Source organism: Hipposideros armiger, unplaced genomic scaffold (genome assembly GCF_001890085.2).
Source record: "Hipposideros armiger isolate ML-2016 unplaced genomic scaffold, ASM189008v1 scaffold_57, whole genome shotgun sequence".
Lineage (NCBI taxonomy): Eukaryota > Metazoa > Chordata > Mammalia > Chiroptera > Hipposideridae > Hipposideros > Hipposideros armiger.
In genome coordinates this window covers 3,715,306-3,734,661 of record NW_017731407.1, presented here as the reverse complement: position 1 = coordinate 3,734,661, position 19,356 = coordinate 3,715,306, and the positions used below count along the sequence as shown (strand labels likewise).

General features: G+C 37.4%; 1 protein-coding gene across 1 annotated transcript in view; it reads left to right on the top strand.

Annotated features, from left to right (window-relative positions):
- The first annotated feature begins 778 nt into the window (after window positions 1–778).
- RASA1 (RAS p21 protein activator 1) overlaps window positions 779–19,356 on the top strand; it is a 115,027-nt gene continuing 96,449 nt past the window's right edge. The window contains exon 1 of the mRNA XM_019641112.1: window positions 779–1,911. Within this exon, the coding sequence (XP_019496657.1) occupies window positions 1,394–1,911 (518 nt within the window). The 5' untranslated portion in view covers window positions 779–1,393. The remainder of the gene's footprint in view (window positions 1,912–19,356) is intronic.

Here is a 19,356-nt window from a genome sequence, read left to right as displayed (position 1 = left end):
GAGAGAGAGAGAGAGAGAGAGAGAGAGAGAGAGGGAGGGAGGAGAGGTCAGTGAAGAAAACAAAACGTGTATAGTCATAGAAATCTGACTTCACAACCATTAATTCTACCAAAATTCTTAACCCTTCCCATACTCCCTCCCACCCCACCCCCCTGTATCCAGTACGTCTTGAGTTTCAGAGCCTAGTGCTTTATTTCATTTTATTTTTTAGTTCGCAATAGTCATATAGTGACTTACATTATGCAACGAAGATGAAAACATTAATACTACTGCCTCAACCTTTGAAGCAGTCTGCAAGCCCCCCATCCCAACACCCCTACCCCAGTCCTTGGCCGTTGGGTGTTTGCGCCGCCGGCTAGGGCTGATTTTTCTGCGGGTCAGGAAGCAGTGAGCTGGCTGCGCAGCATCTCCCTTTCCTTTCCCGCTGTCCTTCCTCTCTACGCTCCTTACCCTTCTCCTCTCTCCTGTTTTCACGGAGCCGAGCGGCAGCTTGCTGATACCTAGTCCTTCCCTTCTCTCCCCCGACCCGCCCATCAAACAAAACCCAGCGAGACAGGCGCGCGCCGCCGGCGACACGGATGCAAGAAGCGGCCGCGCCGCCACGCGCTCGAACCGGAGCGGGACGGCGAGCGCGACCGCGCACCGCGCGTCCCCGCCGCTTCCTTCCCTCCCTACTCTTCCTTTTCCTCCCTCCAGGCCCATTCCCCTCCCGCTCCCGGAAGGCGCCTGCGCAGAGGCACCCTCTCCCTCCTCCCTCCCCGCCCTTCCTTCCCTCCGCTCCTCCTCCCGTGCTCCGCCTTCCTTTCTCTCTCGGCTATTTCACTGAGAGCTCCAGGTTGGGAGCAGTTCAGTCCGTTTCCCCGCTACCCCGCCCCCCTTCCTCTTTTCTCCCCACCCCTCCCATCTCCAGCCCGGTGGAGGATGAAGCGGCTGCAGTGGCCCCAGCCCCAGCAGCGGCACCGGCGGTGGCTGCGGTGGGGGTGGCCGGAACTGGGGTGGTGAAGCGGTGGCGGCGGCAGCGGCGGTGGCCCAAGGAGCGGCAGCTGCCCAGCCGCTTCCCCTGTGCTTCCCTTCCTCTTTAGCGCAGCCAGGAAGTTTTTCGCTTCTGTGCATGTATATGCGTGAGTGTGGGTGTATAGGTGAAGGTTTGGGCGGCGTTTGTGCAGGCGTTGGGTTTTTTGCCCACTTCGCTTCCCGTAACCCGGGCAGCTCGGGAGCCTGGGCTGTGGCCCGAGGAGGGGGCGCGGCGGCGACTCTCTCCTTTTGTTGTTGTTTCCTCCGCCTGGGGAGCTGAAGGGGGGCCGCGTCTGGGTGGGGCGGCTCGGAGCCCCGGCCTGGTGGCCCCCGGGGCTCCCGGGCGGGCCGGGTAGGGCAGAGTAGAGCGGACTTCAACATGATGGCGGCCGAGGCCGGCAGCGAGGAGGGCGGGCCGGTGACCGCCGGGGCAGCAGGAGGCGGCGCGGCCGCGGGCTCGAGTGCCTATCCGGCAGTGTGTCGGGTGAAGATACCCGCGGCTCTGCCAGTGGCAGCCGCCCCCTATCCTGGGCTGGCGGAGGCCGGAGTGGCAGGCACTGTGGGGAGCGGAGCTGCTTTGGGGTCAGGGTTCCTAGGAGCCGGGTCTGTGGCGGGGACACTGGGGGGAGCCGGGCTGTCAGGGGGAGGTGCTGCTGCTGGCGTGGCCGGTGCTGCAGCCGCCGGACCTGGTGGGGAGATGGCTCTCACCAAAGGGACCACTTCGTTGCCTGCTGAGAACTTCGGGGCAGGCGGCGGATTCCCTCCTCTGCCGCCTCCTCCTCAATTGCCCCCTTTGGGCGCGGGCCTGGGAACAGTGGACGAAGGCGACTCTCTGGATGGACCAGAATACGAGGAGGAAGAGGTGGCCATCCCGCTGACCGCTCCTCCAACTAACCAGTAAGTCCGGACCGCTGTTCGGGGGCGGGGGGGGGGCATACTCCTAATTTGTTGTGAAAAGTTTTGAAGCTTCAGGTTTTACGCATAGGGATTTAATTTGATCACTTATCTTCCCTCCGGGCACATTCCCTGGCGTCCTCTGGGAAGATGTAAAGTTTTTAAGATGGGAAGCATGGGAAAATGTGGATCAGGTGACAACCGGATGTGGTTCTACCCCTGCTCAATTGAGGTGGCGTCCTGGGATTCAGCTGAGCTGGCAGCTACCAAGGCAGTCGTAGTCTTATAGTACTAACTGGTGTGTGCCCTGTTGAAGCTGGGTGATTAATTAGAAGCTTTGAATACAAGTAGTATTTGAATGAGTGTTGTACTGATATCATTTGAAACACGCCTTGGCCAGAATGCTTTGTTTTTGTTCCACAGCAAATCCTAACTTCTGCCTGTTGAAAAGCATAGTGATGCAAAAGTTTTTGGATCACTTACGAAAACCTGTGTCCGTGAGAAAGGACAGGAGTTCTTATGAATTACAGGTGTGATTAAGGGCCAGTGCTCCAACAGTATCTGTAACTTGTGCCATTGAATCCCCATTTATTAATATTAGTGCCATTCTGTTATAGTTGATACTTTGTAAGTACAACATTGAAGTAAAACAAAATTAATAGTGTGTTTCCCTTCAACACTTTTTGCCGGTGACCAATACAGTATTTTATTTCTAAATTAATTTTTACAGTCTGCAGAATATATAGAACAAATGACTTTTCTATATCAAGTTAGTACCTTCCTTTTGTTATCTTCATAATTGAACTTAGGTATGTGTTAACATATAAAGGTGGACCTTGATGAGAAGAAAATGTTGATGGGAAATGGTGATAGTAGGCACAACTTGTATAGCTCTCTCGCCTCTGTCCTAATAGACCTTTAGAATTTCTACAACCTTGGGGAATATGCTGACAGTTACTCTGGACATTTGAAGGTATTTAAAAAAATTTTTTTTTTTTTGATAAGCTGCTTTGGAGTATTTAGAAAGAACTTTAAAAACGAATTAGGAAAAGATTCTGTAATACTAACTCATTTTGACTTAAAGCTACATCTTTTGATACTTAGGTAGAAAAGTAAAGGTTAGTCTTATGTCAGTCATGGTATAGGGGTGTTGCTTCCCTTTATGTTCAAAACAAGTCCAATTTTCTTTATCTAATTGTATTCCAACTATGTCAGATCTGTGTTTTGCAGACTTTTTGAAGGTGTTCTGAGAGTGTTAAGAATTCAAATTTTACACACTGTTTACATACCTTCAAACCTTTTTGAAAAAAATCAGTTAAATATAAAGTACCCACTACATACTCGGCACTATAGTTACAATAAATAAAGTACAACTTTTCATATTGAAAGACTATATTCTTTCAATTAGGCATATTTAGTATATTGCAGTTTTAATTTTTTTTACAAATAGAATTTATTTCGTAGAGCAATTTTAGATTCACAGCAAAATTGAGCAGAAAATACAGAGCATTCCCATTAAATATTTTGTAATAAACCTGAATAAGTACATAAGAAAATTGTGTTTGTGAGTTTATTGTGTGAGATTTTCATTATTGTATGTATTTGAGAATAAAAATATTTGTGTGACTATGTATGAGATTTGTTCTATTTCTAAAAAGCATCCCCCATTTCTAGTATGTTTTTTAAATTTCCCACTGAGAAGTACAAATTTCCCTCTTTATCTTAGACATCAACCCAGAGTCACTGGAGGCAATACAGTGTAGTGGTTAAGCATGCAAATTCTGAAGTTAGACAAGATTTGGGTTGGAATCCTGACTACCACTTACTGTGTGATCTTGGAAAGGTCAGTGTCCCCATCTGTAAAATGGGGATAATAATGGTACCTTCCTCATATGGTTGTTTTTAAGGTTTAATGAGAACCCTGAACAAATTCAGTACAGTGCCTGGCACATAATAAGTGTTCACTAAATAGTCTCCCCAAATAATAATAATATAACTTTATTGTCATTAAATTGTCTACTAATTAGCTATTTTAGAGAATAGCTTCAAATAGCTCTCTGTGTCTGTTTTGTACTCCAAAGGCCTATCTACAATGATTAATTATATTAAAATTTTTAACTTCATAAAGGCTTCCATCAAGTGCAGCAGGTTTAGAGATAAAATTCAAGTGTTTTCTATAAATTCCTAGTTTTAAATGAGGAAAAGGTCTTAATGACTTGGTTGAATAATGTTAACCCTTTCATGAAAGTACTGAAGAAATGTTTTTGGATTAAATTAATATTTGATTACTAGTGACTGGTCGTCTTAGTTATTGATAGTGTGATATTAAGGATGTTCGGGTAACAGGATTGAATCCACAGTAGTTTGTTAGGCTAGGGCTCCCTGGTCATTGAGTTTAACCTTGTATTCAGCTAGTTTGGTGCTGTTGATCACAAGAGAGTCAAAGAGAGTCAAGTGACAATGTGTAGATCGACTAGTGCAAATGTATTAATGCTACTAGTATTTTGTACCTTGTTTTTCTGTGTGCATGGTGAATCATTAGTCTCGTTTATTATTGCTCATTTTCATTAGTTTGGTTAAGGCCAGAAAAGTTGGTATAATTTTAACTATTAATATTGCATTTATTTGAATATTTTCCTTTTTGCAAGTTTTGAGGAAACAAATTTTAAAAAGAAAAAAAATTCTCTCCATATATTTTTATGCTACAAAAGGTTCTGTATCTAAAACTGCTAACAGGTTTCTTTTTCAAGACAGAGAAAGTTAAATTAAAGGAGTTTGTCACTGATTACTCCCTGTAATTTTATGGAGCTGCTTTTCATGGTTCTTGATATTTCTTTCTCTCTTCTGTAGAGGTGAGGGGTGATAGTGAAGGAGTATTGTTCCCTGACTTCACCTTCAGTTTTATCTATATAGTTTTTTTGTTTTGTTTTTTTTTGGTTTTTTTTTTTTTTAAACTATGAGCCTGCAGTGGAGGGGGAGGCCCTTGGGCTGAATCCAACTCATAGATATATATATTGCTTGCTCTTAGTGTATTTGGAACATGTAGTAAATAGTTGCCACCATTTAAAATTTGGAAAACTCACATTTAATAAGTCTCCATTTCTAGCATCACTTGAGAAATCACAGTTTGCTGTTACTGCTTGAGAGTAGATTGCTCGTGCTGAGTAGTGGTTGCCCTTTTCAGGTGAATTCTGAGTTCTCCATTTTGCTTTAACCTTTGGTATTATTTGCTTGGCATCTGGTCTAGATTTTACCCTGTACGTAATATGCAGGCTTCCAAGCCTGAAACTTGAAGGGAAAAGAAATAAGGAAATCTATTGGGTCGTCAGGAAAGTCATGAAGCTTTTTTTGCATTGAAAAGCATAGACAAATACGTCATGACTTTCCTGACGACCCAATAAATAATACCATTTTTCCCCTTAAAAACCATCTTACTGTTTCTACAAAAATGAAATCATTCTTAATTAAGTCAAATAATTGTTAAAGTTAATGTTAGGACATGTAGTGTTCAATAACTTTGTCACTGTTTACATTATAACTATGGGTGAGTCATAATTTCTTTATAAAAACGGGGGTGAGAATTGCAAAAATTAGTTATGGACAGAGTGGTTGCTGACCAGGACCCAGATTTTGTACCCTATTTGTATGAGTAGTAAAGCAATGTAATAGATACTTAATTTAAGGGATTACAACAATGAGTAAGATGCCCCTTTTCTCAATGAGTCTCTCTTCCAAAAGAGTTTTAGATCTAGTAGACTATTAGGTAAACCAATTATTATGATTCAGGTTAGATTAAAATATTGTGAGTGAAGTGTGAGCAAAGGGTCATGGGGGTTAAAATAATAAGAAATTTACATAATTAAGATCAGTAAAGTCTGAGGAAAAGTAGTGTGTATGTGTTCCCTGCTGCTTAGCTTATTTTCTGAACAAGAGGTTATTGGTTCCTATGCGCTTTGCCTAATGATTCTATCAGGTAACAAAGAATTATGAGTTAAACAAGTATGAACTTTTGACCCTAGTGAAGAGTCTGTCCTACTGAATTCTTAATTATTTACCTGTGGTCTGGAGGGAGGTTGAAGGAGGTCCCTGCAGTTACTGAGACTACAGAACATAGCCAAAGGCTAGAATTGGTCTGGATCTTTGAGAACCAGGTAAACATTGACAGACAAAAAGAAAAAGGATATCAGTAAATTAGGAAGAAGAAAGGGAAGAGAAGAGGAGGCTTTAGGTTGTTTGGGATTTATCTCTTTACTGGCCATTAGGGAAATAAGAGCGAACCTTTAAGAGCAGCTCAAATACCCAAAACGATACCTTTGGGGTAGAGGGGACTTGTAATGATTATTAACAATAACAATTATTACTGCTGACATTTCTTGGTTGCTTACTACCTAACAGGTACTGTTCTAATTTTAGGTTTACATGTGTTGTTTTATGTGTTGCTTCACTCCAAAACTTAATTGCTAAAATAATATGTATTTGCTCTTGATTCTAAAATGTGGGTAGGGCTTGATGAGGACTGTTCTATTTGTCATATCTTTGCTATAACATTCAAGACAGCTTCTTAACTCATAAGTCTTGTGTCTCAGCTGGGATGGCTCAAACAGCTGGGGGATAGCTGGACATCTCTCTCGCTCTGCCTCCCTCCCTCCCTCCCTCCCTCCCTCCCTCCCTCCCTCCCTATTCCCCCCTCCCTCTCTCCCCCTCTCCTCCACCTTTCTCTCCCTCATACCTTCCCCTCTCTCCCATAGCTTCTGTACCTCATTAAGCTTTAGCTTCTTCATAGCATGGCAGCTGGGTTCCAAAGGGGAGCATTCCAAGAGGACACCCTCTCTGTCAACATTTATCAAGCCACTGTTCTTCATGTGTGATAATGTTCCAGTGGCCAATGCTAATCATATGACCAGATTTAGTATGGAAGAGACTGTACAAGGGATTTAATACTGAAGGTGAGATTTCTTGGGGGCATCAGAGTTAAAGCCTGCCTCATGTATTCCTTTACATGTAATATCAGATAATAGTGGAACACTAGTGATGAAGGAGGAGGTGGGAGAAAGGGCAAGTACTTACAGGTTCTTCCCTTAGGCTCAGGGTGGTAAATTGTCTTTCATTAAATGATTCAAATATCCCCACAATAGATTTTGCTTCTTACCACCATTATCTTAATTTTAAACCAAAGATATTGAGTGTGGATGTTGGTTATGACTCATTGTTTGAATATGCAAGTGTATGGAGGGTAGATGTATTATTTTGAAATGGCCTACAATACATTTCAGTTGTGGGCTATGTTAAAAATAGTTCTCATAATTTACTGATTAACTTTTCAATTTGTCTAATCATATCGCAACAGGATTTGGAGTATGATTTTAGGTGTTTCAGTGATTGTGTGATTTTTGTGAGTAAAACAATGAACATTATGGGGGCAAAAAGAAAAGAATATACACTTTAGTTGGAAGATGAGGCATTAATGGTATAGAAATAAGATGATAAAATTAATCTACACACTGTACAGAAATGTTTTTCAAATTAGAGGATAGTTGGAAGAATGATATTGAAATTTCATACCATAATCCTTTTTTACTGAAAATTTATAGAAAATTTGATTAGCTTTTATAGCATTGGTGTTTGGTATTATACTCATAAGAGTGATATGCACAGATACATAGTATTTTAGTGATAGGGGAAGCTCTCATTGCCTAGGTGCAGAAGCCTACTCAGAGTGCCTTCCTTAATTAAGATCTCATAGCTAGGTCGTGGTAGAACTGGACAGAATCCAGCTCTCATAATTTTTCAGATATGTTTAGATTTGAGTGATATTTATAATTATTTTGGAGGAAGAGGTTTGAAAGGCAGAGGCCCAGTATTGACTTATCATTTACCATATGCTAGGTACTTTACATGGATTCTCACAACTGTACGGTGGGAATAGATATTATCCACATTTTTATTGTTTAGAAAACTTGAGTGATAGACTGGGAATTCTGATGTCAAAACTATGTTTTTTCCTTTGCTATGACCCCTTTCCAGTACATTTAATACACACGTGTGTACCCATATAAAACTTAATATACCTCAGAGCTGTCTAGTCACTGGGTGTTAATGGAATGAATTGTAAGCCTCCCAGAATTCATAGGTTAAAACCCTAACCCTCAATGTGATGATGGAGATAGGGCCTTTAATTACATTAAGGAGGTAATAAGAGTTAAAAGAGGTCATATGGGTGGGTCCATAATCCAACAGAACTGGTATTCTTATAAGAAGAGGAAGAGACACAAGGAATGCCTGTGCTCAGAGAAGACGCCATGTGAGTTCACAGTGAGAAGGTGGCCATCTGCAAACCAAGGAGAGAGGCCCCACTAAAAACCAATTCTCCTGGCACTGTTATTCTGAACTCAGCCTCCAGAACTGTGAGAAAATAAATTTCTGTTGTGTAAGCCATCCGTTCTGTGCTATTTTGTTATGGTAGCCTAAGCTGACTGATACGTTGGGTAACCCTGCATCTTTAAAAATGGCTTTGGATGATTTTGGAGCAAATTGAACACACATCTACTAGAGAAACAGGGTTCTGATTCTTTTATTTCCTATCTTTCACTGTATGAAAGAAAAAACTTTCCTTATATTTTACCTTTTTTCTTTATGAGTTAGTAACTTTTATCTCCTCTTTTGGCTATACTTGTGTGAAAGGTGGAAAATGTTTTTTAAATGCTCTGAGCACTATGGTGTGAAAAGATTCTGCACATGACCATGGATGGTAGCCATGGAAAATCCTATGGGTGAGACATTACTTCAGCAATTTTCTGTACTCACTCTGTGCTCATTGTTGTAACATTCAGTATTAATTTTGAATTCCCTTTCTCTTGTATATCTGTCTTAAGCTAAGGGAAAGATCTAGAGATACCCCTCAACTCTTTTAAAACTTTGTAGAAATAACCCAATGGACTGGTTCACAGTTAATAAATTATATAATAGTAGAACCATATCTCTCCACCACTCGTGTCTATTTATTTAGACATTAATTTATCTCTGATTTTTAAATTAAACTTATTATTTTGAGGTAATTGTCAATTCATATTTAATTGAAAGAAATAATACAGAGAGGTGCCCTTCACCCATTTTTCCTCAGTGGCAACATCTGATATCACAATCAGGAAATTGACATTGATAAAGTTCACTTATCTTACTCAGATTTCACCAGTTCTACATACACTTGTGTGTGGGGGGGAGGGTGTCCGTTTAGTACTGTTCATTCTTATCTGTAGATTTGTGTAATCATCACCATAGTAAAGATACAGAACAGTGTCATTACTACCAGGATCCTTTGTATTGCCTTTTTATAACCAAACTCACCTCCCTTCTCTACTTCTTCCATTTCTAACTCCTGGCAACCACTTATATGTTCTTCATTTTGTCATTTCAAAAAGGTTATATAACTGCAATCACATACTATGTAACCTTTTAGGATTAGCATTTGTTATTCAACATAATTCCCTCAAGATTCATCCAATTTGTTGCATGTATCCATACTTTGTTTTCCTTGCTGAGTAGTATTCCATGGTATGGATGCACTACAGTTTGTTTAGCCATTAGAGAATATTTGGGTTATTTCCATTTTGGCTGTTATGAAAACAAGCTGTTATGAACATTTATGTTTATGTTTTTGTGTGAACATAAATTTTCATTTCTGTCAAGTAAATGCCCAAGAGTGCAATTGCTGGATTGTGTGGCGATTGCATGGTCAGTTTTATAAAAAAAACTGCCAGTCTGGTTTCTAGAGTGGCCGTATCCTTTTTCATTCTCAGCAGCAATGTATGAGAGTGATCCTGACTGTCTATCCACACCAGCATTTGATACTGTCACCATTTTTTATTTTAGTTATTCTCATAGGTGTCTAGTGATATCTCAATATGGTTTTAATTTGCATTTTGCTAATGGCTGATGATGTTGAAAATCTTTTCATGTGTTATTTTGTTATCTGTATATACTCTTTGGTGAAATGTCTGTTTATCTCTTTTGCCCATTTTCCAATAGGATTTTTATTGTTGAGTTTTGAGAGTTCTTTATGTATTCTAAATATGAGTCCTTTGTTTGATATGTGGTATGCAAATGTTTTTCCCATTTTGTAGCTTGTCTTTTTCTCCTCTTAACAGGGTCTCTCACAACACAAGTTTTTAATTTTGAAGAGGGTGAATAATTAATATTTTCTTTTGTAGGTTGTGCTTTTGGAGACAAGTCTAAGAACTTATCACCTAGCGCAGGTCTCAAAGATTTTCCTAATATTGTTTCTAAAAGTTTTAATTTTTTGTCTTACACTTCTAAGTCCATGATCCATTTTGATTTAATTTTTATAAAAGATACGAAATTTAAATTGAGGTTCATATTTTTGCCTATGGTTATCCAATTGCTCCAACACCATTTGTTGAAAAGGCAAACATCCTTTTTCCATTGAATTGCTTTTGCACTTTTGTCAAAAATCAATTGGGCACATATGTATGAATTTACTTCTCGGTTCTCTATTGTGTTCCATTGATTTATATTTCGCCATCTGCTAATATCACTCTTAATTAGTGTAGCTATGTAGTAAGCCTTAATGTTGGGTAGAGTGATTCCTCTCACTTTTCAATATGGTTTTAGCTATTCTGAGACTTGTGTCTTTACGTATACATTTTAGAACAAGTTTGTCCATGTCTACAAAAATTGAGATTTTTATAGGAATTGCATTAAACCTATAGATCAGTTTGGCGAAAGTTGACATCTTTATTGTTGGGTTGTAGGAAAAGTCATGATGCATTTTTGCAATGAAAAGTGTAGGAAAAATATGTCATGACTTTTCCGACAACCCAATATATTGACATGACATATGTCTCCATTTATTTAGATCCTCTTTGATTTTTATAATCAGCATTTTATAATTTTTAGTGTATCAATTATGTACACCTATTGTTAAATTTATACTTAATTTTTTTTTCTTTGGAATGATTTTGTAAATGTTATTATGTTTTTCATTTCAGTTTTTACATGTTTGTTGTTAATATATAGAAATGCTATTGATTTTTGTATGTTGGTCTTGTATCCTGTGACCTTGCTAACTTACCTTCAGTTCTAAGAGGCTTTTTACAGATCTTTGGGATTTTTTTACATAGACGTTATGTCAGCTGCATATAGAGAGTTTTATTTCTTTCTAATCTGTATATTTTTTAATTTCTTTTTCTTGTCTTACTGCAGTGGCTAGAACTTGTAATATTATATTGTATGAGAGTGGTGAGAGCAGACATCCTTACTTTGTTTCTTGTCTTAGGCGGAAAGCTTTTACTAGTATGTCACTATTAAGTATGATGTTAACTGTAAGCTTTTTTTGGGGGTGGATAGATCCTTTTTTATCAAGGTGAGGTAGATCACCTCACCTCCTAATTTACTGAGAGTTTTGATCATGAATGGGTACTGGATTTTGTCAAGTTATTTTTCTAAGTCAATTTATATAATTGATTTTTTTTTCTATAGCTTGTTGATATGGTAGATTACACTTTTTTTGTTGTTGTTGTTGAACCAGCCTTGCATACCTGAAATAAATCTTACTTGGTTATGGTGTACAATGCTTTTAAAACATTGCTGAATTCAGGTTGCTGTTATGTTGAGGATTTTTGTGTAAGTTCATGAGAGATATTGGTGTGTAGCTTTTTTGTGATATCTTTGTCTCATTTTAGTATTTGGGTAATACTGGCCTCGTAGTATGAGGTAGGGCATGTTCGAAATATGTCTATTCTTTGGAGAAGTTTTTGAACTATTGGTATTCTTTAAATATTTGGTAGATTTCTCTAGTGAAACAACATCTCAACCTGGGATTTCTTTTTTTGAAGATTTTAAATTACAAATTAATTTTTAATAGTTACAGGATTATGCATATTTATTTCAATTGAATTTTGTTAGTATGTCGCTTTTGAGGAATTGATTCATTTCTTATAATTTGTTTAATTTATGAGCATAAATTTGTATTATTTAATAACCCATTTAACAGGTGAAAAATATTCAGATGTAATTTTTTATTGCTGATAATGGTAATTTGTATATTCTCTCCTTTTTTGTTTTGTCAGTCTTGCTAAGGATTAATCAGTTTTATTGATTTTTTTTCCCAAAGGATTAGGTTTTTGTTTAATTAATTTTTCTCTATGGTTTTATGTTCAGTTTCATTGATTTTTGCTCTTATTTTTATTATTACCATTCTGATTATTTTGGGTTTATTTTGCTTCTATTTTTTAATTTTTGAGATAGGAATTTAATATTATATTTGAGACCTTTATTATTTCCTAATATAAGAATTAAATGCTATACTTTTAATTCTTGGCACTGCTTTAGCTGGGTCTCACATTTTCGATATGTTGTTTTTTCACTTTCATTCAATTCTGTTTCTTTTTGTATTTTATTTATTTTACTTATTTTTTAAAGATTTTATTGGGGAATTGGCGGAGGGGAACAGTGTTGGGGAATCGGGGAAGGAGAACAGACAAGTTGCTGTCCTTTTGTTCTTCAGTCTAGTTGTAGAAGATGATGTCGCTTCACAGTCCCATGTTGGTATTATCATTGGTCTCTTCCCGGGTGAGGCAGTTGCTCGGCCATTGGACGGCCGCTCACGGCAGATCATGAAAGCTCACGCTGGTTGCCGGCCAGCCCCATTGCAGCCTACGCCATTGCCTCACGGCAGCCCAGCTCCAGGTCGAGCTGTTGTTCACCACCTTAGCTGTGGAGGGCGCAGTGTCACTGGCCCTAATGTGGGATCCGAACCAGGGCCCTGCTGCTCAGAGCTGGTGCCCCAAGCCAACTCTTAACCAATGCACCACTTGGCTGGCCCTGTTTCTTTTTTAAATTTTACTTTGAAACCTATTCTTTGACCCATGGATTATATAGATGTGTGTGGTTTAATTTCCAACTGTTTTCAGATTAACCAGTTGTCTTTCTGTTACTGATTTCTGGTATGGTCAGGAAACATACTCTTATGATTTTAATACTTTTAAATTTGTTTGTACTCCGTATTTGTTTTATGGCCTAGAATATGGTCTGTCTTGGTGAGTATTCCATGGACACTTTAAAAAAAGGTATTTGACTGTTTTCTTTTTAAAGGAATTTCGATAAATATGTCCATTAGATTCTTTTAATTGATAGTGTTGTTTAGAACTTTTCAATCTCTGCTGATTTTCTGTTTAGTATTTCTGTGAGTCTCTGAGAGGGGAGCCTTGAAGTTCTTAAATATAATTTTAAATTCGTCTGTTTCTCCTTTCCGCTCTGAGTTTTTGCTTCATATATTTGTAATTATTGATATATTAGGAATTGACTTGTTTTCTTTTTGTTCTGTTTCTTATTTCTCTGTTTCTCTTTTCTTGCCTTCCTCTGGGTTACTTGGACATTTCTTAGGATTTCATCGTGATTTATCTGTAATTTAAAAATAATATGTATCACTTTAGAATTTCCTTAGTGGTTGTTCTGGATATTAAAGTACACATGTGTAATTTATCTCAGTCTGTTGGCATAAACATTTCATCTGAGTGAAGTGTGGAAATTAATCCATTTAAATTCCTTTCCCCTCCCACTTTGTACATATCGTTGTCTTGAATATTACTGCTGTGCTATACATTGAGCAGCTCATCAGATGGTTTGGTGTTTTTTTTTTTTTATTGTGGCAAAATATGTGTGGCATAAAATTTACCATTTTAACCATTTTTATGTGTACGGTTCTCTTACATAAAGTATATTCACATTGTTGTGCAGCCGTTAACCACCATCCATCTCTAGAACTTTTCCATCTTTCCCAAAGGAAACTCTATACCCCTTAAACAATAATTCACCATTCTCTTTCCCTGCTCCTGGCAACCACCATTTTACTTTCTGTCTATGAATTGGACTACTCTAGTTACCTCATATGTAGAATCATACAATATACTTGTCTTTCTGTGACTGACTTATTTCACTTAGCATAAGGTCTTCAAGGTTCATTTGTGTTGTAGCATTTGTTGGAATTTTGTTTTTAAGGCTATTCTAGCCTTATCCCATGTTTTGTTTATCTATTTATCAATTGACATTTGTTTTGCTTCCACCTTTTGGCTATTGTGAATAATGCTGCTTGAACATAGTGTACAATATCTATTCAAATCACTGCCTTTTTGGAACTATACCTAGAAGTGGAATTGCTGGATTATATGGTAATTCTGTGTTTAAATTTTAGAGGAATTGTTGTACTGTTTTTGATAATGACTACACTGTTTTTCATTACCACTAGCAATGCATAAGGGTCCCAATTGCTCTACATTCTCATCATCACTTTGTTATATTCTGGGTGTATTTTTTTGATAATAGCTGTCCTAATGGGTGTGAAATGGTGTCTCATTGTAGTTTTGATTTGCATTTCCCTGATGAATACTGGTGTTGAGCATCTTTTCATATGCTTATTTGCAATTTGTGTATATTCTTTGGAGAAATTTCTGTTTAAGTTCTTTGCCCATTTTTTAAAAATTAAAAAAAAATTTTTTTTGTTAGTTTCAGGTGTACAGAACAATGCAATAGTTATCCTTTTCACCCTTCACACAGAAACAACCCCACTCCCCCATCTACTGCCCCCCCCCGATATCATACTTATCTATTACAATTCCAATGACTCCATTCCCACACTCTACTCCACGTCCTGTTACTATATGTATATATAATTATAGTTGACATACAATATTATTCAACATCAGTTCAGAAATACAATGCGGTGGTCAAATCAAGTTTGGTTTTGTTGTGTTGAAGTAGTTTGTTTTTTGGGTTTGTGTTTTTTTTGTAAATTCTAGATATCCCTTTTTAGATAAATATTTGCAAATATTTTCTCTTATTCCATGCCATCGCCTTTTCACTGTTTTGGCAGTGCCCTTTTGATGTACAGAGGTTTCTTAATTTTGCAGAACTACAGCTTTTATTTATTTATTTTTGGCCTGGATAATTTTTATCTTACCCATTAACTATGATTTTAAAAACTCTTGAGTACGGTAGTCTGTTGAGTCTTGTTTTTACACATATTTTTGCTTTTCCCATTCTTTTTTCCTGATGTTCCAAGATTCCTTCTTTTATCATTTGAAGACTTCCTTGAACTATATGCTAGTAATTTGTATCCTTAGTTTTCCTTGGCCTGCTTATGTCTTTATATCTCCTTCATTTTTGAAAGGTAATTTTATTAGAAACAGAATTCATGGTTGACAGTTCTTTTCTTTCAGCACTTGAAAAATTTTTTGTTACTTTCTTCTGATCTTTGTGGTTTCAGATGAAAAGTCGGCTGTCATTCAAATTAGTGTTCCCCCATAGGTAATGCACCCTTTCTTTGTGGTTGCTTTCAAGATTATTTTTTTTGTCTTTGTTTTCAGATGCGTAATGATGATATGTCAAGGTGTAATTTCTTGACATATCGTATCAAACAGGTTTACCTGTTGGTGGTTTACTCACTTGAATCTGTAAGTTTATGTCTTGCTCCACATTTGGAAAATTTGAGCCATTAGTTTTTTGAATACTCTTCAACTTTGCCCTCCTTCTCTTTTTTTTTTTTTATGGGACTCTAGTGATGTTGAGTTGGATCTTTTGTTATTGTCCCGTAGATCTTTGAGACTTTGTTAGTTTCTTTTCAGTCAGTTTTCTCTCTCTTTTTCAGATTGGGTAAATTCTTTTGATCTCTCCTTAAAATCACGGATTCTGTCCTTTGTAATTTCTACTATTGAATCCATCCAATAAGTATTTCCCCCCCTTATTTTACTATTCTATAATTTCCATTTGGTTGTTTTTTTTTTATAATTTCTGTTTTTAGCTTGGGTTTATTTTTTATTTTGTCTATTTCAAGGGAATTTGTAATTGATTCATAAAGAATTTTTAATGGCTATTTTAAAATCTTAGATAATTCCAAAATCTAATCTGTAGCAGTTTTGAAGCCTCTTGATTATCTTTTTCTCATCAAGTAGTGATTTTCTTGGTTGTTAGGATGGTAGATGATTTTTGACTGTATGTTGGACATTTTGTTTCCTATATAATTTTTAAAAATTACTTTTCCCCGTCCGTATGATTAATATGTTTACTCTAGAAAATTTGGAGACTGTTGGTAAATACAAAGAAAAAAAAATCATTCTCTTACTACCAAAGGTAGATAGCTACTGTTAAATTTTTGTATATTATGTATATATCTGAAAGGAAATGTATATATATATATATATATATATATACTCATACTCCAAATATAATTACAGCTAACACTTTTACATGTGAGGAAATTGAAGTAATTGAATTTCAGACTCCCAGCAGTTTGAAACCCTATAATACTGCAAGCATAGTCTTGTAAAGACAAATCTTACTGTACTTTCTTGAAACCTTTCTGTGAGTCTTTGTTATCTAGAGTAGTAGCTTTCAAACCTAATTTTGACCATGATTCACCAAAAGAAATACATTTTACATCTGTGACCCAGCACACATATATAGACATATAACAGAAACAAAAGTTTAATGAAACAAACTTATCCTTATTACCTGTGATGCACTCTACTTACTGTTCTGTTCTCTTCTATTTCACTTCGTTAAAAAAAAGTGCTGATCATGACCCTACTAAATTGATTTCTTGACCCAATGGCTTGAGACATGCAGGTTGAGACAAAAAATTAAGGCTTATTTTGTAATAGTATGAACATACAACGCCATCTTACTTGTTCTCCAATATTTTGTATTTTATCAGTACTAGACTGTTTTTATTCCTTTAATTTGCTGTGCTGTTTTCTGTCTCCTTTTCATATTTCTTTTTACTGGGGTGCCCTTCTTCCTACTTGATTGTATGACAAATTCTCATTCATTCTTCTGAATACCGCTGAGACATTACTAAACGTGGTGTATAATGACAAAAATAAACGTTTCTTCTCAAGCAGTGACAATATCTCATCAACCAGACTTGGGAAGAAGTGGAGTGTTTTCTCACAGAATTAAACTACAGTATCTCAAGTTAGATTTGACAAATTATGGATGCTTTGTGGTTAGAAAGTCCTGACAGTGATGTGGTTGGTGTTATTGAAATATTTAAATAATAGGATTGTAGCTAATGTCATTAAATGACATGGTCACAATGGACTCAGAAAATGGAAAATGGATTCTTATTAAGGGTAAGCTTGTCAGTGATGATCTTAGTTCAAGGGAGTAGGTTTTTTTAAGTATAAGGATTAAACCTATTTGTTTCTGGTACAGTTTTTAAAAAATTACATGTATGTTTTCATTAAATATATGAATTATCTACATCCTTTTGTCGAGATTTCATGATCAAAAAGCAACTCTCCTACAAATTATGTTGAAAAATGTGCAGAAAAGTTGTAAGAATAGTGTACTGAGTAACCATATATCCTTTTCTTTACATTTTGTCTCATTTGTTTATCCTTTTGTGTTTATACATACATATATATGTTATTTTTACTGAATTGTTTGTGACTTGCAGAGATCATATCTTTTCTGTCTTAAATACTTCATCATGTACTTACTAAGAATAAGGACAATAACTTATATAGCCAAATATAATGAATTTAATATTAATATAGTATTCACCTTCAGACATCCTCAATTTTTCCTATATGTCCTTTATGTCTGCTTATTTTAATGAATTTTATTTCATTGTTATATCTCTTTAGTCTTCTTTAATCTATAACAGTTCCCCAAACTTTTTTTTTTCTTTTATGATATTACATTTGTTACGAGTCCAGGAAAGTTGTTTTGCATAATATGTCTCAATATGTGTTTGTCTGATTGTTTCCTCATAATTAGATTCAGGTTAACCATTCTTGGCAGAAATACTCCATAAGTCATCATTTCCTGATATTTTACATCCGGGGGGCACATGATATCAGTTGACCTATTAATGATGTAAATAAGTTGGAACTTGGTTTCGGTGGATTCCACCAGATTTTACTATTACAAAAAGTAATAATATGTGTTCATATCCATGATATTTATCCAAATCAATTAGTACTCTGTTATAATGGTATTGTAAAATGGTGGGGTTTTTTTGTTTTTATGATTTGTTTGAAATTTATTAGTTGGTATTCTTTTTTTTTTTAAGATTTTTTTATTGGGGAATTGGGGGGATGGGAACAGTGCTGGGGAGTTGGGGGAAGGGGAACAGACAAGTTGCTGTCGTTTTGTTCTTCAATCTAGTTGTGGAGGATGTTGCTTCACTGGCCCAAGTTGGCACCATCATTGCACTCTTCTCTGGCGAGGCAGATCAGTCGCCGGCTTCTGGACGGCCGCTCACTGCGGCTGCTGGCCGCTCACGCTGGCTGCTGGCCACACACGGTAGCCCATGCATGGCAATCCACTGCCACAGGGACTGCAGCCCACGCCGTCACCGGCGACTCATGGCAGCCCAGCTCCAGGTTGAGCTGTTCAGCATCTCAGCTGCGGAGGGCAGTGTCACTGGCCCTCATATGTGGGATCCGAACCGGGGCCCTCTGGCATCCCAAGCGAGTTCTTAACCATCGCGCCACTCGGCCGGCCCTATTAGTTGGTATTCTTTATTACACAACCTTATGATTAGTTTGGATTCCCACTTAACAGGCTCTCAGGGAAGAGTAAGATGGAAAGAGATATATGCAGGCATTTATTTTTTGTTATTAATAGAAAAGTCGTGTTTTCTGTGTTTGTCAATTGTAAGCTTTGTTAGAGTTGATTGACAACATTGAGTCCAGTCAACTCTTGAAAGTTGACTAACTTGAATTGGAGTTACAGACCCTGGAAAAGTCAGGTCACCTTGGCCATTGCCACTGTATGAAGTCTCTTGGCAGCCAGGAGGTTATTTCTGCCTAGCACCTTATCCTTTGTTTCATGCGTTTTTACAGTGATCTCTTCAAAGTAAGGGTTAGGAGGATGCTTATCAGAAAAGGTGTTTGATTCAGTGGTTAAAGGTAGTGGATAATTAACAGGAGCATTGTTGGAGTAAAATGGTGAGTGCTTGTAGATAGGCCTAAAAGGAGTGGTGGTGTTTTTTTCTTTCCCAACTCATTTTTTAAAAATTAATGAACTTTAGTTTTTAGAGCAATTTTAACTTAAAGGCAAAATTTAACAGAAAGTTGAGAGAATTCTCATATACCCCCTGTCCTCACAACCTCCTCCTGTACAACCTCCTCCACTATCAGCATCCTGTAGTACAGTGGTACATTTATTACAATTGATGAACCGACATTGACAGATCATTATCGTCCAAAGTTTATGGTTTACACTATGATCCACTCTTGGTGCTCTGCATTTTATGGGTTTTAACAAATGTAAAATGACTTGTATCCACTGTAGTGTTATACAGAATAGTGTCGTGATTCCAACTATGACATTCTGGAAAAGGCAAAACTATTTTTTTTTTAAAGATTTTTATTGGGGAATTGGGGGAAGGGGAACAGACAAATTGCTGTCCTTTTGTTCTTCAGTCTA